This window comes from Pan paniscus, chromosome 22 (genome assembly GCF_029289425.2).
Source record: "Pan paniscus chromosome 22, NHGRI_mPanPan1-v2.0_pri, whole genome shotgun sequence".
Lineage (NCBI taxonomy): Eukaryota > Metazoa > Chordata > Mammalia > Primates > Hominidae > Pan > Pan paniscus.
In genome coordinates, this window is record NC_073271.2 from 11,066,327 (window position 1) to 11,094,081 (window position 27,755).

The window sequence follows — 27,755 nt, forward strand, 5'->3', positions numbered from 1 at the left end:
AACTGAAACTCTGAGAAACGAAGTGACTTAACAGTTACACAGACAGTAAATGGTGAGGCCACAGTTGAAGTCCAGGCTTATTTGACTCACGGAGTTTCCACCATATGCTGCTTCTCTTTACTGCCATGGTTATTTATAGATCTACTGCAAAATTTAAAGACAACTTAGTGATGGGAAAAGTCAGGACTAAGAGTTAGGAGGATTATGTTCAGCATCAGCTCTGCCATCATGTGCTGTTTGGGATCTCAGGTAATTCACTTAATCTTCATGCACCTCAATTTCTCTATCTGTAAAATGGCAGTAATGCTTTGCCTAATTCATAGAGCTAGTAGAAGAGCAAATGTGAGAAAAGTTATATTGCACCTTGAAGGCAGGGTCTCTAATTATCAAGCTGTTAAACCCTTACTTTTAATTAGCCCTTTCATATCCAAGGTGTCATTTTATACTGCAAGCTGGGAGCTGATGTCTCCATTTTTATAGATGAGATAAGTAAAAGTAAGTTACTAGCCTAGTCTCAAAAATTACAAAGCCATGATCTTTGCAGAAAAACTTTGGATTATATGTAGATTTCAGCTTAAAATCCTGCTCTGCCACCTGCATAAATCGGTTATCCTCTTTGAGCTTCAGATTTCTACATATAAAATAGAAATAATGATACCATGATACCATCTTACTGAATCATAACACAATTAAAAGAATACATAAAATTACCTGAAATAAAGTCAAGTGCTAAGTCAATGGTGACCATGATTATCACAATGTGTCTCTGTGCTGAAAACAAGATTTCAAAGGCATGAACCACTCAAGGTGGCACCTAGTGTGTATGTGATGATGGGTGGGAGTCAGGGTGATGGTGGCAAAAGCAGATGTCTCTCTCCAACCAAGCACTCTTTATACCGCACAGACCCTGATCTTCTGCTCCCTTCTACAGTCTTACTTAAACTTCACCCATCCATTTTTTCAAAGCAGACTTTACTCCTCTGAAATAGCATTTAAAAGGATTTTTAAAGTACTTCTTGTTAGAATGGTGAGAGCTCCTGAGAATGAAAATGAAAATTCTGGTTCATGAAGAAGTTTCTGTAGCCCTGAAGTGAATTCATATGCATACTTGTTGGTTCTGACTTACATTGTTTAAGTCATGGCTGATGCATCCAGAGACCATGAGGGAGAGAGAAAGGAGATGGGATAGAGGAAGTATAGTTGTTCAGAAATCAAAACAAAAACAAAAACAAAACCCTAAACCTAAACCAGCTGAGGTAAAGGTAAAAAATGTAGAAATAAGGCCAACAGGCATCATCTGAAGAAAATTGCTTTGAAAAATTAGAAAGAAACCTTTATATACAAAACTTTTTCTGCACATATAATTTATCTTCCTCATTGTATCCTTATGACCCAAACTATTGAAGACAGCAAGGATCTTAAAAATCATTGACATTCTCCTCCATTCCAAAGATGAGGAGGTAGAAGCCCATGGAGATTAGGCAATTTGATCCAAAGAGATCCTACTATGACAGAGCTAAGCTCACAGCTGACTCTTCTGGCTTTGAGCAGTATTCCCTTAAGGATTTAACACAGCTTCTAACACACCATGCTACACATGCAAAATATGTCTTTTCTATAGTTTGCTTAGCAGTATTTGAATTATGAACATATTTCTTTGCAATAAAAGAAAATTTGGCAACACTTGGAGCATTTGCCAAGGCTCATTATATGTTCTAATGAGCTCGTTCAAATGTTCTAACATTCAGGTTTCTCTCCTGCCAAAGATTGATGTCCAGCTTTGGTGATTTGCTTCCTTCTGTTGGAGCATGCAAGAGAGGCTCTAAGTAAAAGGACATTTAGGTCTCTCATGGCTAATAAGCATATTGGGCCCCCACCTCAGATTGTCCATAATTGTCTTCCTCCTTCTATTTGAGAATCCAGTGAAACGTATTCCAACTGTCTTGTGAAAGCCAAAATGTAGTTATACTTGATTATCATGGATCTTATTTCATGATCATAGGAACTAATCTAAATTACAAATGTTTTATGATAACTTTAGGAAGATTTTACTATAAGGAATATCAATTCAACTTTCTCCTTAATATGATGCCTTTGAGTAAACAAGCACAGAGTGAAAACACATGTAGAGAGAAAAGGAGGAAAATCCTTAGGGTAATTCATGAAGAAGAGGGATTCTTGGTTTCCATAACAATTCTATAACTAGATCACAGGACTATTATTTTCACATATGCATGAAGTTTGTGTAATTGGGAAAAGCCAAACATCAATCCAAATAATTTGACTGGTTTGAATGTTACATTGCTGTGTCTCAAAAGTCTATTTTAATATTACCTCTATTTATCCTGGGTTTCTAGACTAATACTTCACACTTACAGAGAAATTACATTTTCTCATTTTATCTTTATTTTTATTGTAAAATGTTTTATTGGAAAAGTCACTTAAACATTTTATGCACATTTATGATTTACTTTCTTCATATTCAACCTAAGGAATTTCCATAAACCTGACATCTTCTATTATAATATCTCATATTTTATGTGTTTATTCTACAAGCTCTTCTTTATCTAATAAAAAATGTGTTTGCATGTCTGGCGAGACCTTTTTTCAGGCTTATTTTATATACAGGTACTACAAAGTGTTTGCCATATTATTGAATTTTTACACCAAAAATTGCTATTACTTATTCTTCCGTTTTACCATTTTCTTTTAATAAGATCATGTAAACTCTCTTGTCCACCCCTTCTCCTAACACACATGCATACTTCTAAGCTCTCAAGTTCATAGACTGGATGGCTTAGGAGGCACCTTACGTGACTTTGCTAAATGAGTGAATGAATGGATAAATGAATGAATAAGCCATGCAGAATCTCCTAATTTTCAAATTCTTCTCTTGGGTAAATGCTGATTCTTCTAGCATCAAACATTAAATTGTCATAATTAAAATTTCATCATGTAAAATTGTCATAATTAATGATTATTTTCTTGCTCACTTTAAGTTTATAAAATTATTTTTAGAATCTTTATTGTCAAGTATATTAATTTTAGCACAGACTGTAGTGAGTATAGATATGTTTTGACATTTTTGCATCACATTTTCCTATTTATCTTTTCAAAATTCTCAGTCCAGATTACCATTTATGATGCTTTCTTTTCCATAAGTGGTCCAAACACATTTGCTGAAACTTTTTACCTTTCCATCCCACTATAATTCCACTGCAAAAAAGTAAATTTAAAGCTGTTCCAACAACTGATTTTTGACGTTGGAGATGAAACACAAGGATGTTAAATTATGAGGAATTATGCATTGATAGTTCATAGTCTACCTTCTTCCGGGTGAGTGTGTGAGCTTTCTTCTTAGTATGTCTTATTATTTACCAGGTCCAAAAATAATACTACTCACCACAAATGGGAACACAGAGGTTTTTTGGCAGGAGCCTAACATCACTAAAGCACAAAGAAAATGAGAATGGAATCCGTGAATTGTTTTTCCTTTTTCCTTACTCACTGTCTTTTTACTGGTCCTCTCTAGCCTTAATTCTTTCTTTGCATATGTCTATTTTTCAAAGTCTACATCATGGATTCTTACTCATTCACCTACACTTTTAAACTTTACTACTGTTTATCAAATAGGCAGAGAAGAAAAGAAAGGCCAAAATGAGGAAATAGTATGAAGATGTGAAGATGGAAAAAAATATCATTGTGCTTGATGAAAGGATGATACTCACTTTGTCTGCAGTAAAGAGTGTGTAAAAAAGACCTGTGTGCATCTGGTTAGAAGGAAAATTAGGTGAATGAGTTTAGATTTGACCCTGTAGGTTGTGGGGGAGGCGTCTAAAGGTTTGTGAGGGGAGCAGCGACATTATTAGATTTGAGCTTCAGGATCATTAATCAGGGTAGCATTTATCAGTTAGAATAGTCAAGAAAATTAATCTGTTAGATTAATCTGATAATGGTGTGTCACGTTGATTGAAGGGGGAAGACCAGGGTCAGAGAGACCGAGGGAGACTGCCAAGGGAGAGAATAGAGAGACAAAATGGAGGACAGGCACAGACAGCTTATCCCGGTTAAGCTGTCTGTCTCCAGTTACATCGTCTGTCTCCCAGAGACCTCTGGTTTTCTTGAGACATATTAAAACTTTTATACAACTCAACAGTGAAGCTGTGTATCCTAAGAGCACGTTCCCATGTCAATAATTAGCATCCACTGCTGCACGTTTGAACTGAAAGAATTGTAAAACCTTTTGTTACTCTATTTATTGGTGAACATTAGCAGATCACCTGTTCCTCCAACTGAAACAGTTGCGTAAAGAATTTTTCCATCATCCACACGGTTTGTCACCATTGTGATGAGTTCATGCAAGACTCCAAAAAAAGTCTTCTCATACTTGCCTTAGATACCTTTAAGTACAGCTTTGTTTATGTTCTCACCTTCAGATGCTGTATATCAACTCCACTCATTTTTCTCTGATTTTTGTTATATGATTCTGTCTCTCACTATTACAATTTTTCTCACTATACTGTTTGAATTCTTCTGTAAGCAGGTCTCTGTTCTGTTCTTTTGGGTCTTTGACTTTGCCTCTTCCTGAAAGATCTTTTGTTACTGTCACTTTTTAAACATTTTCACACTATATAAAATGGGTTTGAAAATATTTTAGAAATTTGAGAGGAGGAATGGATATTTGCTCCTTGTTTATGTCTAGATTGCATCCGTTTCTTTTTCTTTTCTTTTTTTTTTTTTTTGAGACGGAATCTCACTCTGTCTCCCAGGCTGGAGTGCAGTCGTGCAATCTCGGCTCATTGCAACCTCCACCTCCCGGATTCAAGTGATTCTCCTGCCTCAGCCTCTCGAGTAGCTGGGATTACAGGCGCATGCCACCACGGTGGGCTAATTTATATATGTGTGTGTATATATATATATATATATATATATATATATATATATATACTTTTTTTTTTAGAAGAGACAGGGTTTTACTGTGTTAGCCAGGATGGTCTTGATCTCCTGACCTCATGATCCACCTGCCTCAGCCTCCCAAAGTGCTGAGATTACAGGTGTAAGCCACCACACCTGGCCCCATTTCTTAATCTTATAAAAATAATTTGTTTATCCTTATAAATCTGAAAAAGTCTCCCAGATTTTGAAAAATATATGTGTTATTATAAAAACATATGAAAGGAAGACTTTGTCTCCTTCACAGCCCACAAACTCTATCCTTTCTTACCCTCATTCCCTACCAAGCCTATGGCTCATTTTCCTCCTTTTGTTAAGATGTTCCATGCTCTTAGCTTACAGAGCTTCATAAGTACTCTTCAGTTATTCTTCTTATAAATTGATTTGAAACACTTGGCTTCAAAGATTATTTTTGGTCACCTCCACTATTCCCTTTCTTAAGATGCAGCTGAAATCCCCTCTCAACACCACTCATCTCAGATGTTAGAAAAGATCATCATCCTTGGTTTTTCCTTTCCCATTTCTTTTGTGGAGTATACCCTTTCATAAATCTGATCTTTTACCTTTCTCAATTTATATCAATTCCATAATCACAAATATTTCTTCACTCCCTGATCCCACAGACATTACAAACAACTTAACTTCATGTTAAACATCTCTGTATCTCATTTTCTGTTGACTTCTGTGAAGAGCCCTTGACAAATAATACATTTCCCTGTCTGATTCAGTTTGTTTATAGTATCTCAATGGAATAAAATGTTCCAATCTTACAGACCTCTGGGTGCTTTGATTTTTGCAATAAATATTACTTACTATAGATGAATCCCAACACTATTTCATTAAATTTTTCTAATAGATATTAATAACCTTGCTTAACTACTGGGTGTTTTTGGTATGCAAAGAGTTACTCAGACGAAAGAGAGTGAGTAGGACTGAAACCACCTTACAGAGTTGGAATTAGTGGGTGAAAGAGGGTAAGGAGTTTACTCAAGCACACTCTGCCGGCAATGTCGGAGCTGCATTAAATCCATCAGCACCCACCTTGAGAGTGGGAGGCTACAGTGGGCTTAGCAGGAAGCATATCTGGGTGAACAAGGACTTCCTCAAAGATGAGTTAATTTCAGGCCACCTAAAAACTCTGATGTAATAATAGAATCAAAGACACCAAGCGGATCACAAGGTCAGGAGTTCGAGACTAGCCTGGCCAACATGGTGAAACCCCATCTCTACTAAAAATACAAAAATAAGCCGGGCATGGTGGCGGGCACCTGTAATCCCAGCTACTAGGGAGGCTGAGGCAGAAGAATCATTTGAACCCAAGAGGCAGAAGTTGCAGTGAGCCAAGATCATGCCATTACACTCCAGCCTGGGCGACAGGGTGAGAATCCATCAAAATAAAAAAAAAGACACCAGAATGTACTATGCCTAAAATGTTTGAAGTCAAGGAGAAACTAGTGTCCTTGTAGATTAGATTCATTTCCCATGAAATGTGGGGTTTAGGCCCAGCTCCATCATATCTGCATATCTTGGCACGTATATTTTTAAAAATATAATCACACTCTTACCCTTTTAAATTGCAAAAATGTCGCCTCTGACTACCTGCCATTAATAGTAAGTAACATTCATTACAGAAGCACATCTTTTCAAACCCCAACACTGCCTCCTTTACATTCTATAATATGAAAGTTAAATAACCTAAATAATAACCCTGCAATTACTATTGAAAAAAATACCAGCTATGCTAAAATGAAACTGGATATTTTTCACTTGTTGTTGTTATAGAATATATGTGTAGAATACAAAAATAATAATTTGCACTCATCCAACTTCTTTCACTTTAGTGTCTCAAATCCCGGAGTGTAAGTGGTCTCATTACATTTACCAAACCAATTTAACTCTAACATGCTCTTGAACCCTCTCTCCAAGTCCACTGAGGCTTTTCTGTCACGAATGCTGAACAGTATCATCTGAAATTCTGAGCATTCTGTAGATATGTTTGACCTTCTGCAGATAAAACTCACTTAATCGTTAAGTTATATATTAAAATAGACAAAACTACCTAAACAAAAAAGAAAAATATGACTATTGTGTATTTCCCTACACCTACACACATCCACAAACACTCACATGTACAAAATAATTTATCTATAACTGGATTTATTAGAATGAGGAAAGCTTTGGCTATAAGAACAGCTAGAAAAACAAGAAGAAATATGCTTTATCTGGATCTATGGAAACAAAGTCCATTGGTTTCTAAGCTCCATTTATTTAGGCAACAAGTGCTACTCAGATATTTATTTATTTATTTCTGTTCTGCACTTCATGCTAGAAAATGCTCACTTTTTTTTTTTTTTTTTTTTTGAGGCAGGGTCTCACTTTGTTTCCCAGGTTGGTCTTGAAATCCTGGGATCCAGTGATCCTCCCACCTTGGCCTCCCAAAGTGCTGGGATTAATGGTGTGAGCCACCACACCTGGCCACTTGTTCAGATATTTATTGAGGACCCATTACATTATAGGAACTATGGAGGATACAAAGATAAGTTATTCATAGGAAGTATACAAATACTGAACTAATTCCAGCTCAAGTGGAGTATGGTAAGTTCCATGAAGATGAGGGCAGTGTAGATATCATTTAGCTCTGTATCTCCAGTGCCTGATATTGTGAAGAGCAAATAGTAGGTGGCAGGATGTGTTTCATGGATATGGAATGAAAGAATAATGCCCTCAAATAATGTAGAAGTTCAAAGGAAGGAGGGACTACTTCTGTCTGGTGTTACTCAGAAAAGCTTTCTAGATGATGAAGTATTTGATCTGAGTCTAAGGGATGATGGGATGGGTTCTAACAGAGAGAATTCACATATCAGGCAGAGGCCATCACACTGTCACAAAGATAGAGGGAAGAAAGTGTGAGACAGCCTTTAGGAATAGCAAATCATTCAGTTTGGCAGTTCGGCATAGGAAATCAATAAGGTGGGGGTAGTGCACAGATAAGACTGAAAAATTAGATTGAGTCCAGACTGATGAAATCCAGAAATGCCAAGTTAGGGAGTCCAGATTTTATTCTTGAAGAAAACTCTGACTATTTGTGTTCAGATGCCTATACAACAGCTTAGCCACTTGCCAAGGAGTCATCAGCCTTGATCCTGCTTCTGAAGATATCAGAGGGAGTCATCAGAAGCACGTCCTAATTATATTACCAGCTACTCTCCAAGAAGCTACTCTAATAGAAAACCTGCAAAGTGCAGCAGTCCCAGAAAAGAAGATGAAGACTAAAGAAGAAGGAGGATATTTAGAAATGATTAATGTTGGTCAGTTTCATCAGTTCTAAGTCTGTTATCAGATACCTGTTATATTTACTATGGCACTTTGAACACAAGTTACTTTAATTCTAGTCTTTGCAGACTTAATGCACAAATCTTAAAAGGCAAAAAAAGTTCCAAGAGAAAATATGCCTTTTCAGAGACCTCTAAATATGTTATAAAATGTAGCTTCTGTCTAAGAAGAGACTGATTCTTTGAGGAAAATGGTAGGGAGTAGGCTCCCTGGATACACAAAATTGTCCCATTCATTCACTGAAAACACACATGACCAGAGGAGCTGTAGGGAAATAAAGTTATAAAACATGCCTTGAGCAATTTACAATGAAATTGAAAAAAAAATACCACTCCTAAGTACTAGAAGATTTATAATATTTGACTTTAGCTTCTTGACTATTTCCATTTTTTAGTTAAGAAAGTTAAGATTAAAAGGTTTAAATAACTTATCCAAGCCAAAAAAAAAGTGGCACAGCCAGAATCCATCCAAATTTGTTTGACTCCAGAGAGCATACTCTTTCTCACGTATCACATAATAGCCTTAGAGTCTGCCCTCGTATAGGGAAAACACTCTAATGTAGTAACTAAAAGCAGGACCTCTAGCTAAAAGCAAGACCTAGGTTATAGGTCTTGGCTCTACCTCCTGTTAGCTGTCTGACTTTGCACCTGTTACTAACTTTTTGTGCCTCCATTTTCTCAACTGTAAAATGAGGGGAAATAATATTTCTTTTTTTTTTTTTTTTTTTTTTTTTGAGGCGGAGTCTTGCTCAGTCGCCCAGGCTGGAGTGCAGTGGCGCGATCTCGGCTCACTGCAAGCTCCACCTCCTGGGTTCACGCCATTCTTCCGCCTCAGCCTCCCGAGTAGCTGGAACTACAGGTGCCCGCCACCACGCCCGGCTAATTTTTTTGTATTTTTAGTAGAGACGGGGTTTCCCCTTGTTAGCCAGGATGGTCTCGATCTCCTGACCTCATGATCCTCCCGCCTTGGCCTCCCAAAAGTGCTGGGATTACAGGCATGAGCCACCGTGCCTGGCCAAAAATAATATTTCTTAAGGTAATATTTCATAATGTAAGTCCTTACCTTATAGAGTTGATGTGAGATTTAAATGAGATAATACATATAAAATGCTTAGGAAAATGGCAGGCCCAAAGAAAATGCTCATTAAAATTAGCTATTATTTTTCAGTGAAACTTCATTATAATTGCAATAATTTAGACAGTTCACTTAACATTTTCTTGATCTCAGTCAACACACGAAGTCTTCCTTCAATCAAAAAGAAATCCCTGGAAAAATTTTATGCAGTCATTAATTTGTACACAAAGGAATATATGAAATGTTAACATGGGTAAAAGTCACAAGAGTTTGGTTGCTTTTTGGAAAGACAACTCTTGCTCTGGTAACTTTTCTGAAACTGATCAATTTGACTGATTAGCACTTTTGCTATCTGTTTCTTTCCCGACAGTACAAAACCCCAGATAAGATGACACATTTCCGTAGTCTGCAAACTTACCCATGAATGTAGGAGATCCATATCTGAGCAGGAAGACTTGAGACGTGTGTGGCGAATACAAGAGGAGCAGTGGTCCCAGGGTCCAGCTTGTGCTATTTGGAAATCAAGACATGTCCAGAGAGGGTTTTCAGGAAAAGGCTTCCAGTGATGCCACATGTAAGCTTCACCTTCATACCAAGCTAATTTATCTTCCAAGTTGCAGTCATTTAAAGTGCTGGATCTACCCAGTGATGCAGAAAGAGTATCCAATCTAATCTCCATTTCTTCCTTCCTCCTCGTGCTAACACTATTCACTTTCTTTTCTCGGGACTTGGTTAATTTCAAACAAGAAATCAACGTGTCATCTTCATCTTCTGAATGACAAAGAAATAGGTTAAAAACTATGATTATAATTCTTCACATATGGAAATTATTCTTCCCTTTATATAAGAGAAATAAATACACCGCAATGGATAAACCAAGAAGTCATTCAATTTTATAAAATTATTTACAGCAGCATTTATTTAAAAAGCAAGTTATTTTGCTATATAAAATTTTTTGTTTCGTAAAAGTCGCATTTTTCTGACATTTTTGAAACCATAACAATTGATTAAATTCTATCTCACTGGAAAGAATGGAGGCCATATACAAATGATATGCTGAAAGATATTTGAGAAAAAAATACAATTAAAAAACCACCTCTTATGTTTCTATTCTTAAATATTTTTTTAATTTTTAAGGTCATGTGTATAATAAAGAATTATAAGGAAATAAATAAAATTATTTGCCTTACTTAAAAGAATAAAATCTCAGTGGGTTGGACTGAAATCCTACTGACATTCTGAAATTGTCTATTTTAATATCAATCTACCAAGAGATGTATGGATGCAGTGTGTCTCACAGTGAAATGGTTTTCAAAAAACAACAACGACAAAAAATTTAAAAAAGCCATATCTGTAATACCATAAAGTTCATTTGTGAGATCTATATTTACACAATGTGGCAAAGACTCTGATGAAATTTCTAGTAATGTAGAAAACAGTTACAGAAAATAGAAATATATGTCACCCAGAGTCAATTGCTCTATGTCATGGAATCCCTTTAAATCCAAATGTTTAATGGGTATTTTTAAAAGAGTTCGATTACTTAAGGCATGCTATTATAAATAAATAAATGAAAATCAAAGTTGCATGCCATGGACATACCAATTTGCTATGCTTACATCAAAATTCAAATACATTGTTTTCTATGGCCAAGGAATGGCGACAGTGGACACTGCTGAGCTTCCTCCATTGCTCTCTCTCACTGTGTCTCGGAGCCCTGTCTTGAAGGCAAGGAGAAACGGGGTGGTGCATAAATACGGGGTAAAATTCAGGAATAGATGGGGATGTCTGTTTTAAAATAACTTGGCAATAAAAAAAAATCCTCAATGTTTAATGATTATCTTAAGACTTTATCAAAATGGGCTTCATTAATGTATGCTTCCTTAGTTCTCCCTCAAAGGAGTTTTAACAGCTTATTGAGTGCTTACTTACGGAGGTTTATTAATGTCGGTTTCACCTCATCCAGATTCTGCACTCTGGCTTTCTTAGTCCAAACCAGTTTCTGTAGTCGCTTTAATGTCCCCATTGATTCCACAGGGTCACTGCCCGATTTTATGGCCTAGCACAAACATAGCTCAAGGTAAAGACAAATTATTCCTCACAAAAGATTAAATATAAAATATGTTGAGATCATAAATGTGGAAAAATTAATAATGTGACCTTAAAACCTGAAGCCTGAGTCAATTTAAGCACTAACTTGAAAGCACACCATACTTTTTGGGTTCAAAATTATAAAATATGTTACAACTGGCCAGTCATACTAAAGCAGAGTGGTTTTACCAATTTTTTTTTTTTACTTCAAAATACAGCAAAATGGATTGAATTCAGAAATATCTATAAATGACTCACTCCTGCCCACTGTGAAACAGTGGAAAAAAACAAGATCTTTGCAGTGTAATATAGATGGAACAAGAGGTTCAAAGTTGCTATTTGCTAGTATTGGAATAGACTGATAGTATACAAAGTCTACCTGCTAATATTAGATAAAGCAGTATTTAAATTGTCTTCATTTTCTTTTTGGAAATTTGTGGACAAACAGATTTGTTTCAAGTATGAAAATTTTTCAAATAACATACTTTTAAAAAAATAGCCTCTTGCTTTCTAGAAGATATGCACTAAGTGAAACAAAAGATAGCCACAGCATACCACATCATGTTTTAGAATATGTGTCACTTGTTTATTATGACAAAATATGGATAAAATATAATTAACATTGCATTAATGACTCTTGTTTTCTTTAAAAGATTCAGGAATGTTTCCCACTAGTTTACTGTTAAATTTGTATTTATACAGCTTTTACTTATTATCTTAAGGATAGTTCCTCTTAAGGATTTCAAAATACTTTGGAAATTAACTCTTTGTGTGCTAAGTTTTATATGAATTGATAAAAATCATTGTGTTCTGCTGAATTCACTAGATGTGATGTAATACATATAGGAATACTTTTTCATCCAGAAAGTTCTAGACTCAGAAATATTTCTCCACATGCTTTTGTCTCATTCTTTCCATTGAACAGCTGATAAATAGCATCTACAAAGACACTGCAGTTTTCAAAAGGTGAATATTTGCTTCCTCATTAATGTTTGAATGAGACATATTTATAATAATGCTTTCCAATCCTTTTAAAGAGGCTATAAGCCCAAATAAATGTTTGGAAGTAAAGAATATCTGACATGCAACATTTCCAATCTTTATACTCAGCTGTTATCTTTGTTCTTTAAGAATGACTTTGCACAACCAGTATAAACTTGTTGTTCTGTCTCTGCAAAATAGCACTTACGTAGGAAATGTGACGTTTTTGTCAGAGGAAGCCATACCTTTTTGCATTAAATAAGTGGGAAAATATTGAAATCATTTTAATCTTTCAGAAAGGACTGTGATGAGATATGCTTAGAAGCACAAAATCTTCCCTCTCTTTCCAAAGACCATGCTCTGCTCAACACAATTTCTATTGCTGTTAATTTTTTTGTATTATTTCTCAGTGTTTCTTTTAGTGCTTTCTGAGTTACTTGATTTTATAGACCCTTTACACCTCAGGAAAGGCCATCTTCTACTCTTTAGACCCTTTCAGAAATAATGAGATGACATTGCACAACCATTTTTTCTTTGTTGTGCTTCTATTCTTATGGCAACTTCTTGTTACAGCCAAAGCTTAATTGCTCCACTGAAACACTGGCAACAAAAATCGTCTTCTCTTCTCCCTTTGTGAAAAAAGCTTTCACTTAATGTGGAGAAAGGTATTATATACCAGGGAAATGGAACTTTGTATAAACGATTTTCCCCCAAGAGGAACTAAAGCATTTGGAAGGTATCTGAATTCAGGTAAGTAAGATCTCATGTCCTAGAGGTTTTAAAACAAACTGACCTTTCATTATTTTGTTCACATTCTATTGTAGCCTTTTTAAAGCATGATATTGTTAATTTTTGTATCTTTATTCACTTTGAGTTACTGGACATCAGTCTACTGCATTTTATTGATTTTTTAAAATCCTATGTGCCTAGGATTGTACATGGCTTAATAAATATGTACTGAATGTAAATACAATCCTAATTTTATACATGTTTTATATACAAAATGGAGTATCCATAGTACATGTTTGATACTAGACTCATTACTTTCTAGTAGCAAAGTATTTCTGGACAACCTCCTCTTGTTAATAGGTACTATATATCCAAGGGATGAAATTTAGAGTTAATATTATTATAAAAGATATAGAATCATTACAACTATGTATTAAAAAGAAAATGTATTCAGATTAAAAATACAGCCAGGTGCAGCAGCTCATGCCTGTAATCCCAGCACTTTGGGAGGCTGAGGTGGGCGGATCGTGAGGTCAGGAGATGGAGACCATCCTGGCCAACATGGTGAAACCCTGTTTCTACTAAAAATACAAAAATCAGCTGGGTGTGGTGGCATGCACCTCTGATCCCAGCTACTTGGGAGGCTGAGGCAGGAGAATTGCTTGAACCCGGGAGGCAGAGATTGCAGTGAGCTGAGCTCGCACCACTGAACTCCAGCCTGGGTGACAGAACGAGACTCCATCTCAAAAAAAAAAAAAAAAAGAAAAATCCTCAAATATTTTTCAAATAATAACCCTATTTATCTCAATTCTCTTATCCATTACCTACATATTTGTACTGAATGTGATTGATTAAGTTTTATAGTAACATACCTTTTAAATTTTAAATGTGTTCTAAGAAGATTAACCCATAAATTAAACCTAGCATTCAACAAATCAATAAACTTTCATTTGAGCACCTACTAAATGCCAAGCACTATCTCACATTCTGGGGATATGGCATAGAGGAAGTAATATGAGATCACAGTTTTTATCAAGTCTAATTCTAGAGGGAGGTGACAGGCGATAAACATATAAACAAGTATATAAACATAAGAATGTGACATAAGAAATGCTATATTAATAATTAACAGGGTGATTGAGTGAGGATGCAAAAAGAGGGTTTATTAATATACTGATCAGGAGGAGCTTCACTGAAGATACTAAAGCTGAGGCCTGAATGATGAGAAGGAACCAGATATGTGAAGATTTAGAGAGGGTTTAGAATTCAGCAGATGGTCAGAAAGAATATTTCACCTGAGACTTGAATTGGAGAAAAAGTCAGCCAGGCAAGTAGCAGAGAGAAGAGAAGTCTTGGAACACAATACAGTTTGCAAAGGTTCTAAAGCTGGAATTTCTGGAAGAATGCTTAGTATGTGCCCATGAAGGGAAAGAAAGGAAGAGTACCAAGAGATGAGCCCAGAGAATAACAGAGATCCTTCCAGGAAGCTTCTGTAGAGCAGGTTGAAGAATATGGAATATCTAATCAGAGGATGATACAACTTGGTTTACAGTTTTGTTCTTCTCTCTCTACTGAATTTTGATTTTCCATTTCAATGGACTCTTCCCAATAGCATTCAAACGTGCTTCATGTTATTCATCTTTACTTCACAATCTTTTATTTACCACTTTTTCTATTCTTCTTTGATCCTAGGCATTTGTATCAAAAATGTGAACTATGTATGCTTCCTTTAATTCTATTAACTTCTCATCTTTTTAATCTGTCTCATCTATCAGCTTTCATCTCTACCATTCCCTTTTAATTGTCCTTTTGATCTAATGAGCCATTCTTAAACTCCTTTACTACTTGATATTCAGCAATATTGACCACAGTGACCTTCTGGAAACACTCTCTTTTCTTGGCTTCTGTGACACCATGTTCCTCTGATTTTCCTTTTGCCTTTTTTGGCCCTTCCCTGTATAACTCCTATATGCTGACACCTTCCTTTTCTTGAAATTAAATTTTGAAATTACTTAAGGATTAACCCTGGCCTTTTATCTGATATCACCACCATTCTCTTCTTATGTGCATGCATGCACACATACCACTTCTAATATCACTTATATGCTAATGACTCCCAATTTATTTCTTTCCCCAGGCCTCTCTGCAGAGCTTCAGACTCACATATCTAACTATGTATTTAAAACAATTTTTAAGCACAGTCAGAACTGACCTCTAGAACTATGCTCCAAATATGATGCTCATCCCATCTTCTTCAACTCAGTGAAGGCCATCTTCATCCACCCAAGTGCACATTCCATAACTAAGAGTTTCATCTATTCTATCTTCAAAATGTTTCTTGAATGTCCATAACTAAGAGTTTCATCTACTCTATCTCCAAAATGTATCTTGAATGTTTCTTTTTCTCCATCTCTATTGTTACCAATCTAGTTTAATTTTCTTTCATTGAAACTACTCTCAAGTCTCTAATTGGCTTTCTTTTCACTTTTGTCTTTGTAATTTAGAGTCTTCTTTGAAAGATATAAATTTCCATCAAAATGGTAATTATATGTTAATGTAAATGTAATTTTTCATATGTATATATTTAACATGTATATACTATATATTTCATATATTTGTGTCTATAAACAGAAATATCTTTCAGTTCATTTTGCTCACTCTTCCTTAAATAATACAAAAATGTTGTTAGAACTGCTTGGTTAAATATATCTCATTTTCTGACACTTTGCTTGAATATTAATATTAGAGAATACTTTTTAGAAGATAGCATCAATGAATTATTGAACTGGATTAGTCCTACGATCATATTTTATGAGCTAGGATGGAAATTATTAGACATCTAGTCTACCAGACTATATAAAAAATGAGAAAACTCAGAGAAGTTAAGTGGCTTACTCAAGGAAAGATAATTTATTAATAATAGAGTTGGGATGGAAATCAAGTATTCTGACTTTTAATCCAATGTTCTTTCTTACAAGATCTTTAAATGCCAGCATAATTACTAGTTATCTAGTATTGACAGCCAAATTAAGACCAACCAAATTCAGGGAATTTATTTGGAGGTTAAATATGGCTTTCCAAAACAGAGGATAAGTATCAGGTACTTTCAGATTTATAGGCCTATCCTCTTAAATATACATAATTAAGAAGGAAATATATAAATATATGTGTGTGTATGTATGTATATACCTACATATATTTGCTGGAAAGGCATTTAAAGCTTTTAAATCTCTCTTGATTTTATCACTTCCTTTTAAAGAAGGAAAATTTAGGCTTATGGAGACTAACCAAACCCAGATTGCGTTATCTGTCTGAATTATGTTCTCTTTACTCCACTAATGAAAAGATAGCTGAATAACACGTCAGACTTAAATGAAGTAAAAAACAAAACAAAACAAAGCAGAAAACCCTTTGTTCTTGCTTTTCTTCTTAATTTCTGATTTGGAAAAATTTTCCTCTCTAGTGTCATATTTAACAAGTATTCAAATAACAAATCCTAATAACTTGATGTTTACCTCACATAATTTCTTCAACAGGAGAAATGGAGTTTTTCAAAAATTAATATTTTGGTTTATTTTTAAAGAAAACTGTAATGGAAACCGAAACTTCAAGTAGTTTCATATGTATCACATTGACAGTTTTCTCTAAGTTTTCCGGTCTTATGACTCGTTGTTTCATTATTAAAACTGTGCCAGTGTATGCATAGGGCTTAGAAATTTTTTAATGCTCCCATGTATTAAGTGAAAAACCAGAATGTAAATTTGTATAAAAGGTACAAACACCATTATATGTGGCCTTTTTCTTTCTTTATATATTCTACTCTTCTTAGTTTTCTACAGTGAAGATGTGTTAGTTCTGTAATTAGCATAATTGGGAGAATTTTTTTTTCTTTTAAGACACAGGGTCTTGGTCTTGCTCTGTCCGCCAAGCTGGAGGCTGGTGTGCATTTGCATGATAAGAACTCACTGTAGCTTTGAACTCCTGAGCTCAGGAGGTCCTCCCATCTTAGCCTCCCAAAGCGCTGGGACTACAGGCACGCACCATCATGCCCGGTAATTTATTTTATTTTATTTTTTGTAGAGATGAAGTCTCACTATGTTGCCCAGGCTTGTCTTGAACTCCTGGCTTTAACCAATCCTCCTGCTTCAGCCTCCCAAAGTGCTGGAATTACAGGCGTGAGCCATCACATGTGGGAAGAAATTCTATAAACAACAAAATGTATTTAGAAGGCAGATTTCAATAATCCAATCTATCCTTGCCAAGGACAGAAGTATTCAATTTTTTCTACTGGGAATTTGTTCTTAGCCACTTGAACGGGAAGGTGCTTAGAGACAGGAAGAACAGAGCTACTTTCATGGTAAAACAAAATAAATAAGAGGTTTTAAATGTTGAATTATTAAACCCCTAAATCTATATCTTCATTTCCTCCTATATAAAAGTGACTAGTCTCTATTCATGACCTAAAACATATTCTAAAAAGATAATTTTTAAGGTCACAATGATCAATAAACATTTAGAAACTCAATGGACAGTAATAAAACCAATGGGATTATGAACTAGAATTGATCAATGCAAACACATGAAAACAAATGCATTTCACTTCAGAGGTTTATTTTATTGCTTTCTTGGAAATACAATTAATTAAAAAGACAATTTAAGATAATTTATGCAAATGAAATATTGATTGAAGAAATAATTACAGTTGGTGGGAAAATTGCCATGTTGACATTAGATATTCATATATCCTTATAATTCTAAAAATTATTATTTTTCAGTGATAGAAACTGAACTTAAACTAAGATTGGAAAAACACAATAAAGCTAGGCAAAATTTTAAGTCATCAAATAAATGAGTAATTGAATGAATTAGTTAATAAAATCAAATATATTCTCCTGGAAGGCTTATAAGACATTTATTTATTCATTTATCAGATGAGGACCTAATTTATTACTGAGGACCTAATCTACGGGAGGTGCAAAGAAGAATGAAATATTGTGTCTGCCTGTGATGCACATTGCTTAATATGAATACTAAAAAAAATAGTCATCTGTTTCTGTTCCTGTCCCCCTCACTGCAAGGTGATCTCTTTGGGGTTCTAGTACTGTTTTACACATATCACTTCCTAGAGTCAGTATGGTCAATAAATACATTCAATCTGAACAGCAGGCCGAAAATACATCTGGAGGAAAAAGTAGATGTATCATATGAGAACTACAAATAAAATTCAATGATTATTCACAGGAAAGAAAGATTGCATAAGGTGAGAGTAGGGAGAAGAAATGTGCTTGGCTAGAGGATTAGCAGGTATTTAAGAAGCTAAGCAGTATAATTTAGGTTATCTAACAAAGCCATTTATGTAATACTCTTATTCCACTGTAAAAACACTAAAACCCTTTCAAGTCCTAACATAATATTCTAGCTCCTCCTTCCTCTCAAGCAGATTTTGACGTGCATAATTCTGGTTTTGGAATAATGTGCCCTCTGAGAACACAGTAAAAAAAGAAAGGAGTCTTTCAGAAGCCACACAGGCCCAATTTTCCATAGTATAATGAAGTCGCAATGTCACGGCCATTTCTCCACTTCTGCAGGGGAAGCCAAGACTGCTTTTTGCTCACTGACCTATAGCTTCGGGTCAGTCTTTGAATGTGGACACACTGCCAAGCTAGCTGGAAGTTGCCAGGATTACACAAACCAGCATTGCAAATGGGGGTTGTGTTGATTTAAGAGAAAAGGCCACAGAAGCCACATCTTTCTTACTTCCTGCGTAATATCCTCTGCTCTGAAATTTTGAAGAAGTTTCTAGAACTACTCATAAGAACATTTCTCTTTCTGGGTACACCTCCTAGCTGACCAAAAATTATGAACAATAGGAAATTTAAGAGCCAGTATGCAAATTAATTAATTTTTATTAAGTATCTATTGGATTCTTAGCAAGAAGAGGAGCTATGGATGGAAAATTACACAGTAAAAAAACATTTTTATCTAGTATTTATTTCATATACACAAGAAATGTTAAGAAAACCTAGAGTAAGAACCTGCCCTTGTGTGCCGACTAATGATTGTTCTGCTTCGAAAATCTGCTTTGTGACTGGCCATGTGAACTTGAGTGAGCCACTTCTCCTCTCTGCACTTCAGCCCTTCATCTTTAAATTGAAGGATTGGATCATAGGAATTCATTGTTCCTCAAATATCCTTGGGGACATTTGACTAGATAAGTATCTTCTTTTGTTACTTTACATAAATTCTTGAGCCTTAGAAAAATATCAAGGAAAAAGTGGGAATGACCTACTGTTAATCACAGATTATCAGAGTCTAAAGAAATATTCTCTAGTCCAACATTTTACTTCAAAAATGTGGAAACGGAAATGCAGAAATACGAATTAAGTGGCCTAAGAGCACAGTCCATGGCAGATCCAACTCCTGCAATCTAGTTCTCTTGCTTCTGTTTCTAATTAAGGAATTTCATAATCCTCCCAAACGTATAGCTTTATTTTCATCTGAAAGTCCTGTTAGTATTTACTGAGGTTCATTTGTTTGTTTCCCACAGCTCTTTGATATTTAACCAGTCATTAAAAACTCAGATAGCATGAGAAATAGCAAGGGCAGAGCTCAATAATTTTTTTTTAGGGAACAGAAGTAATATTTAAATCATAACTTTCCACCACCTCTTCCTCCTACCTAGCACAACTTAGACATCTCTTAGACAAAAAAATATATATAATTGAAAAGAAAACTATTATAAAAACTTAGATGTTAATAACATGTTAATAATATTGGGGAAGAGAGAGCTATAAATAAAGATATCAAAACTTTTGTATTCATACCTACATAAAGAAACATGATTTACTAAGAGTAGTTATTTCTCACAAAATTACAATTACATTTTGGGAAGCAATGGTCAAATAAGTTGCAAACATTAGCTTGTAGTGTTCTGAAGCCATCTAGGACAAGAACTACAAATAGGACTTATAGTTGTTTCATATCAATAATGCTATAATACTTGTTGATGTATGTGAATATCCTGGAAATTTGCCAGACCTTCTAAAACATGTCCTTTCCATGAACCTCTGTTTAGCAATATCTCAACAAGGAAAGGAAGGCAGTTGATGTGATTTTAATATCATAAGGGAGAGCTGGCACACAGAGATACTTTTTAAAAAATGGTTTTACTATATTTCATTCTGTGGACTATAATCCAATTAATTAATTGATTTCCTGTTATGGCATACTCATGCTGTTTCCAAGTTCTCTTTTTTAGCAATGCTACAATGATGTACACTTCTCCCAGAAAGATGGGATAACACCTATTTCCCCCAAAATCAGACGACATGCTTTTTCACATTATAAATTTTTTCCTATCTCAGGAAAAATTGCTAAATTTTAGGGAAAATTTTTTATATAACAACCTTTCCTTCTTTGAAGGAAATGCTTTATGCTCCTTTTAGTTCAGAAAACCACTCAATAAGCACAAGCCTCTTTTTATGTTCTTTAGAAACACTTCCTTGTGGCAGCTGAAAACAGAAGTAATAAAGAACTATAGAAAACAGTGCTTGTGGCATTAAAATGAGTGGAAAAGAGATGGGAAATCCACTTAAATAGTTACATCTGGGAAGAAATGTCTCACCAGTTCATCAACAGTGGTCTCAACATGTCTTTGATAGTGAAATGGACTCCAACATTCAGAGGTCACCTTAGAAATTAGAAAAGGAAAAAGAGACAACTAATGTTAACATTCTTTAAAAAACAAAACAAAAAAACTCCACAAAGCTACCAAACTAATTGGGAAAGGATTCGCTGTCTTAATTAGAAATAATTATCTTGTTATCAAAGTACACTGATTAATGTTTCATCAGTGACTTCATCTGCATATATACACATATATAGACAAATATGGAATATGTGTATGTATACATAGTATATACACATTATATATCCATATATGTGTGTGTGATATGTGTATGTGTCTATGTGTATTAGATTCACTCCTCAGCCCTCACATAGAGCAATTCCAATCCATGATCTCACATTTAGAAGGGTTGGTGGAAAGGGGGGATCCCGAATGTTTTATGAAGCAGCCCACTCTAATCCCTTAGTGCTCTACATTATTAGGTACACAATGGACATCCATTTTAGATACTCTAATTGAGTTTAAACTCAAACCAAATATACATTTGGATTAATATCTCAAGTCATAGTGTGGGATGTCTTTTATTACATTTGGTACCTGTCAGTGTAACCTTCTAACTGTCAGCTTCTACTCCTTTTGAAAACTTTATGTACCTGATATCAAACAATTTCTACCTAGGGCACTTCAGGACTGCAGCAAAGGGCATTTGATGGAGTCTATAACAGGTAATAAAATGGTGCTGTGGTCTGAATATTTGTGTTGCCCCCAAATTAATATGTTGGAATGTAATACACAATATGATAGTGTATTAGTCCATTTTCACATTGCTGTGAAGAAATACCTAAGACTGGGTAATTTACAAAGAAAAGAAGTGCAATTTTCACACAGTTCTATAGGCTGTACAAGAAACATAGTGGCTTCTGCTGTAGGGGAGGCCTCAGGAAGCCTCCAGTCATGGTGGAAGGCAAAGGGGGAGCAGGCTTTCTTACATTTCAGGAGCAAGAGCCAAAGAATGAAGGCGGAGGGGCTACACACTTGTAAACAACCAGATCTCATGAGAACTCACTTACTGTCATGAGAACAGCTCCAATAGGGTAATGCTAAACCATTCATGAGAAATCCAGTCCCATGATCTAATCACCTCCTACCAGGCCCCACCTCCAACACCGGGAAACACAGTTCAACAGGAGATTTGGGCAGGAACACTTACACAAATTATATCGGATTGTATTAAGAGGTGGGGCTTTTGGGGAAGTAACTAAGTCATGAGGGCCCTCATGAATGGAATTAGAGCCCTTATAAAAGAGGTTGAGGGGGGCTGCCTTGCTCCCTTTATGAAGCAGACACTGAATCTGCTGGTGCCTTGTCTTGGACTTCTCAGCCTCTAGAGCTGTGGGAAATACGTTTCTGTTTTTACAAATTACCCAGCCTAAGGTACTTTGCTATAACTGCCTGAAAGAACTAAGACAAAGGTGATTTCAAATTTTATTCTGGGGAGAGTCTGCAATGAGATTAAGAGGAATTTAGAGACAGGGAAATATGAATATTCATTAAACATCTTGAGGGAGTATGCTCCTTTATTTAAATATTTATGACAATCGCAAGAAGTTTTATTGTCAATATTTTACACATAAGGAAATTGAAGCACAGAGAGTTTAAGCAACAAGTTTAAAGTCCAGTGTTTTTACTCATATAAATGTAAGGCAAGTTTGGTTTCCATAAAGTCTAAACCCCAGCAGAATTCTGGAGTTCTAGCACACAAAATATAGCCAAAGAGCAAGAGGTTTGAAGCAGAAAACTGACAAAGTAGCTGAAGTGACTGCAACAAGTACTAAGTGGTTGGATTTTATTTTTGACACAGTATATAAGAGTGCATTTACTAGCCATTCTCTGGGTTGCGAAATTCCTTTTTAAAAATGCATGAGAATGATGCTAAGGAATACCAAATAAGTCCTCTCAATCTTTTAGGGAAATCAAAAAGTAAAACACCCATACATTTGTGGAGTTCATTCATAAAAATTATTTGTTAGAATCAAGTATTTCTTCTTTTTTAAATAAAAGCTAAATGTAGAGTTGCTTAAACTCTCTTCTTTAAACGTGAAAGTACACATCATTAATGCAGTATAACTTCGGATAAGGAAATGAGAAAATCCAATATGATCTTAATTTTATTTCACCGGAAACAAGAGATTTGCATTCCATTTTAATAACCTGTTTCTTTAATACCAACAAAAGCCACTCTTGAAAGTCTTCTACTATTAAAGAGGAGATTAGATTTTTTTTCAAGATAACGAAATATAGCCCTATATTCTTCCTACCTGCAAAATAAGTTATAATCCTGCTCTTTGGAAGTAGAAAACTTCTCTGTCTATAACCTCAAAATACTATTAGGTAGTTCTAGTGGTTTTAAAATACACTCACAAATTCTTTTACACTGAAGAGGTCTTCAGAAGGTGGAACCTAAGACTGCCCCTCACCCTTAGTGTGAGCTGGATTTAGTGAGTTGCTTCTAACAAATAGAATAAAATGGAAGTGATGATGTTTAACTTCTGAAATTAGATCTTAAAAGGAATTGTAGCCTCTTCTTGTTCTGTGTCTTAGATACTCACTCTGGGGAAACCAGATGACATTCTGCGAAGACACTCAGCCTCATGGATAGACCAAAGTGGCAAGGGACCTATCCCTGCAGTCAATTCCCATCAAAAAACTGAGGTCATCTACCTATAGCCATGAGAGGGAGTTAGAAACAAACCTTTCAGCCCCAGTCAAGCCTTCAGATAACACCTTGAGAGACACTAACCACCTGAGATTATAACCACATGAGAGACTCTAAGCTAGAAATGCCCAGCTATACCACTCCCCAACTCCTGACCCACAGGGACTGTGAAATAATTTTTTTTGTTTGTTTTAAGCCCCTAAATTTTAAAGTAATTTGTTATGCATCAATAGATATGTAATACAATAGTTAAAAGTCATATAATGGATAAGAAAGTACTTGAAATAAGAAACATTGATCAATACACAATATCATTATTTCATCATAATATAATCATGTCATACATAAAGACTATCATTTGGTTGACACTGTCATTTTGGACTCTTTTTGTTTGTTTGTTTTCCACCTTTTAGATTGTTCACACTTTTGTTTAGAACTCCCTCAAATCTGTCTGATAAAACCTAGTGAAAGACCTGTCTCTCCTGCTTGTTAATATATCACAGCATAAACTTAAATTATTTCTCCAGTGACCCAGCGTTGTGACCTCAGTTAAGCTCATGAAAAATTGGTCCCATTTTGTCCATTCTACACGCATCTCCCAAAAATTGTGTGCTATGTTGGGTACAGTTTAATATAGCCAATGGGATGTGTATGGCCAATATTTTATTTGTTAGTAATCCAATTTTCATCTTAAGGACTAAATGACTAACTCTAAATGCTGGTTACACTACATGAGAACTGAAGGAGGCTAGTTTAGTTTGTGCAATAAGAGGTGAGTCTAGACACTGTTTAACTGTGGACACAGTTTTGTCTGATTGCTTACATAGAGCAGAGTTTAGCATTAGCAAAAGTGATTGTTTTAAAAATAAGGTATCAGAAATGTATTCAGCTTTCAGGAAGAGAATAACCAACAGTGGTGGCTTAAACAAGTATGGGGCTTATGTTTCTGTAAAATAGAAGTGCAGACATAGGGTTTCCAACCCGGGTGCCGCTTCTCAAGGATGTCCTCAGTGAATCAGGCTCTATGCATGTGCCTGCTCCACCGTCCTTCATGTGTGCCTTTGCCTCATGGCTGGAAGACAGCTGCTGACTTACCAGGTATTACATCCAGCTCCAGGCAGGAAAGAGAGCAAAAAACAAAGCTTTATCCTCATGAGACTCTGCCTTATTTTTTTTATTTTCCAAAAAAGAAAGTCCTCCTCTGGAATTTCTGACTATATTTCATTGGCCACAACTGGATTCCATGGCCACCCCTAACTACTGGGGAGGCTGAGAATTCAAATGCTGAAAATTGCAATCTCCATAGTGAAAGACACGAAGAAAGAAATTGATTGAAATGGGTTAATTAATTCAATTAGCAACACTTTTTCTCAGCAAAGGAGCTGAGAAAGAAAATGTTCTGGTTCAGTCCTGGGTAGGGGTGCTTGACAGTGCTTAATATCACCAGCACTGAAGGTAATAAATATTGTCTCTCTTTTCTATCATGAATATGAATGATACTCTGAAGGCTGAATGCAACCTCAGAATTTAAGAGAGAAATGAGGCATGCAACACTTTTGAAAATATATTAGCCCAAAGTCTGTATTACTGCATATTTTATTCCCCTTTTAATATGCTACAAAATGTTTGAGCCATCAGCTGAATGCTGCCAGAGAAGAACAAACAAGAACAAGAATGCAAAAATAAATGCTGGGAGTCAAGTTTTCCCAAGATGTTCTTTATAGTTGGTGTATGATCACATTTCTAAGCAGACTGCTTTGCTTCAAGCTCTACCCATCAGCACTTCTTCCATAAGCCTGGTTCTCCAGGAAGTTTATCCCGGGCTAACTATGCAGAAATATACGTGGGGCAAAGTGGGTACTGGAGAAAGCATTCCATGAACTCTTTCTTTTGCCCTGCTACCTGATTCTGTGTAACTTCTTCCATGCTTGAGATCTTCTCTTCCATTTTGAGAACATGAAGGAAACATGTTTGCTTAAGTACGTTCTGGTTGGGAATTAAATATTTAATTCTGATCATTTTTAGTGTCTGAAATATATTTCGTAAGCATGGTCATATGATAATTATAACTATAAAATGTTTTACATTCTACAAACTTTATCCCATGTTACTAATATTCAGGAAATGATCATAGGAAAATATTTGCACTAGGATACTATTTGTTATTTTAACTCTTTCTATTTATACATAGTTTTAAGAAATTCTACAATGAATTTATATCTTCTTCATAATAGGGAACAAAAATAAACTTCACTTTTTCCATGAGGCTGTTGTCTTCCAAGACCATACCTAAGCCAAGTTTGGGTTTATAAAGTTAAAATCATGAGATATCCCATCTGTGAACAAATACTCATGGCTATAATTTGGACGTTTGTTGTTTCCAAACTTCATGTTGAAATTTGACCCTCAATATTGGATGTGGGGTGATATGGTTTCATTGTGTCCTCACAAAAAATCTCATCTTGAATTGTAATCCCCGTAATTCCCACGTGTCAAGGGCGGGATCAGATGGAGGTAACTGGATCATGGAGGCAGTTTCCCCCATGCTGCTGTCATAATAATGAGTGACTCTCATGAGATCTGATGGTTTTATAAGCATCTGGCATTGCCCTTGCTTGCACTCACTTCATCCTGCCACCCTGTGAAGAAGGTGCCTGCTTCTCCTTAGCCTTCTGCCATGGTTGTAAGTTTCCTGAGGGCTCCCCAGCAAGGCAGAACTGTGAGTCAATTAAACCTCTTTCCTTTATAAATTACTTAGCCTCAGGTATTTCTTCATAACATTGTGAGACAGGACTAATACATGGGGCCTAATGGCAGGTGTTTGGGTTATGGGGCTGAATCCTTCTACAATAGGTTAATGTTCTCCCTCAGTGGTGAGTTCTCACTCTATTAGTTCCTGTGAGAGCCAGTTGTTTCAAAGAGCTAGGGGTGCACCTCTCCCTGCCTTGCTTCCTCTTTTGCCTTGGAATCTCTGGGTCCCCTTCACCTTCAGCCATGAGTGGAAGCAGCCTGAGACCCTCACCAAATGCAGATGCCCAATCTTGAACTTTCCAGCCATCATAATTGTGACCCAAATAAACCTTTTTCTTTATAAACTACCCGGTCTGAAGTATTTCTTTATTTTGTTTTTATTATTGTTTCTTTATTTTGTGTTGTATTATTGCAACACAAAATGGACTAAGACACTCACCAACTCTCTTGAATTCAAGAGTTTCATGGTTTGTGTACTGAATATTGTCACATAAAAATACCACTTCCTAGGCTCCAGTCATGATGATCCAGGTGAACAGGAGTATGGCACCAAAGTCTGCCTTTTTAAGTAATACTCCAGTTGAGGCTGATACAGACAGTCCTCAGATACACTTGGAAAAACACTTATCTGATAGTCATTTGTTCACTGATGGAAGGCCAAGTTTCATGCCATAGTCCACTCTTATGCACACTGACAAGCCACTTTGCTACTCACACCAGCTTCTCCATTTGACAGTGGCTCCCTCTCTTCCCCATCTTTCAACAGATAGTTTGCATCTCCTTCTCCTCAGTCACAAGGAGTTAATAAATTAATATTTTGCATAACACTCCTTGTTAAACTATTCTGTCATATAGATAAGTGTTTCTTAGTTAAATTCAATTGAATGTCTACTGTGAATAAAATTTAGATAAGACCAGTGCCTACTCCCAAATGAGGATTTTTAGATTAGATGGCTCCTGCTTGTCTGTCACTAGGTATGAATTCCTTCGATCTTTAGTGATACACTACATGTCACAGTTGAATGGTTACCATTTGGAAGCACCAGTTCTTGCCCAATTTTAACCTTCAGAAGCATTGTTGTTAAGGTAAAGATTTATCTTTAACCATTTTATTCAAAGAACTTTCTATGTTACTTTCTTCTTTCCACGAAACGGGTCTATTTTTCTACTAAAAACCTACAGAAGGATTTCCTCTTGGCAGAAGGCATGTCTAGTGAGCTATTCCAGTAAACCAGCTGTTATTTTTCTCCTGGCCAGCAGACAATGCTTCACTTAGATATTATATCTGAGGTCTCATCTGAATTTAGGAAAATGAGACTGCTTGTTTCAGAGATAATCTTCCAGCTGTGCTTGTGCAAGTCTTATTAAGCCCTTGAAAGAGTAAGAGGAGAAGGAGGGTGAGGGAGAAGAGGAAGAAAAGAGGAGGAGCAATGACAACAAATAAATTTTTGAAAGTATGTCTTAACTACCAGACATAGAACTATAGTGTTTTAATGACAG

At 35.7% G+C, this 27,755-nt stretch overlaps 1 protein-coding gene across 2 annotated transcripts in view; it reads right to left on the bottom strand.

The window, feature by feature from the left end:
• Window positions 1-27,755, bottom strand: part of SAMSN1 (SAM domain, SH3 domain and nuclear localization signals 1) — a 170,790-nt gene that overhangs the window by 87,166 nt on the left and 55,869 nt on the right. For both annotated transcript variants that reach the window (XM_024927031.5, XM_055105188.1), the window contains 3 exons: window positions 20,786-20,851; window positions 11,293-11,419; window positions 9,779-10,131 (listed from right to left, as the gene is read on the bottom strand). In XM_024927031.5, the coding sequence (XP_024782799.4) occupies window positions 9,779-10,131; window positions 11,293-11,419; window positions 20,786-20,851 (546 nt within the window). The remainder of the gene's footprint in view (window positions 1-9,778; window positions 10,132-11,292; window positions 11,420-20,785; window positions 20,852-27,755) is intronic.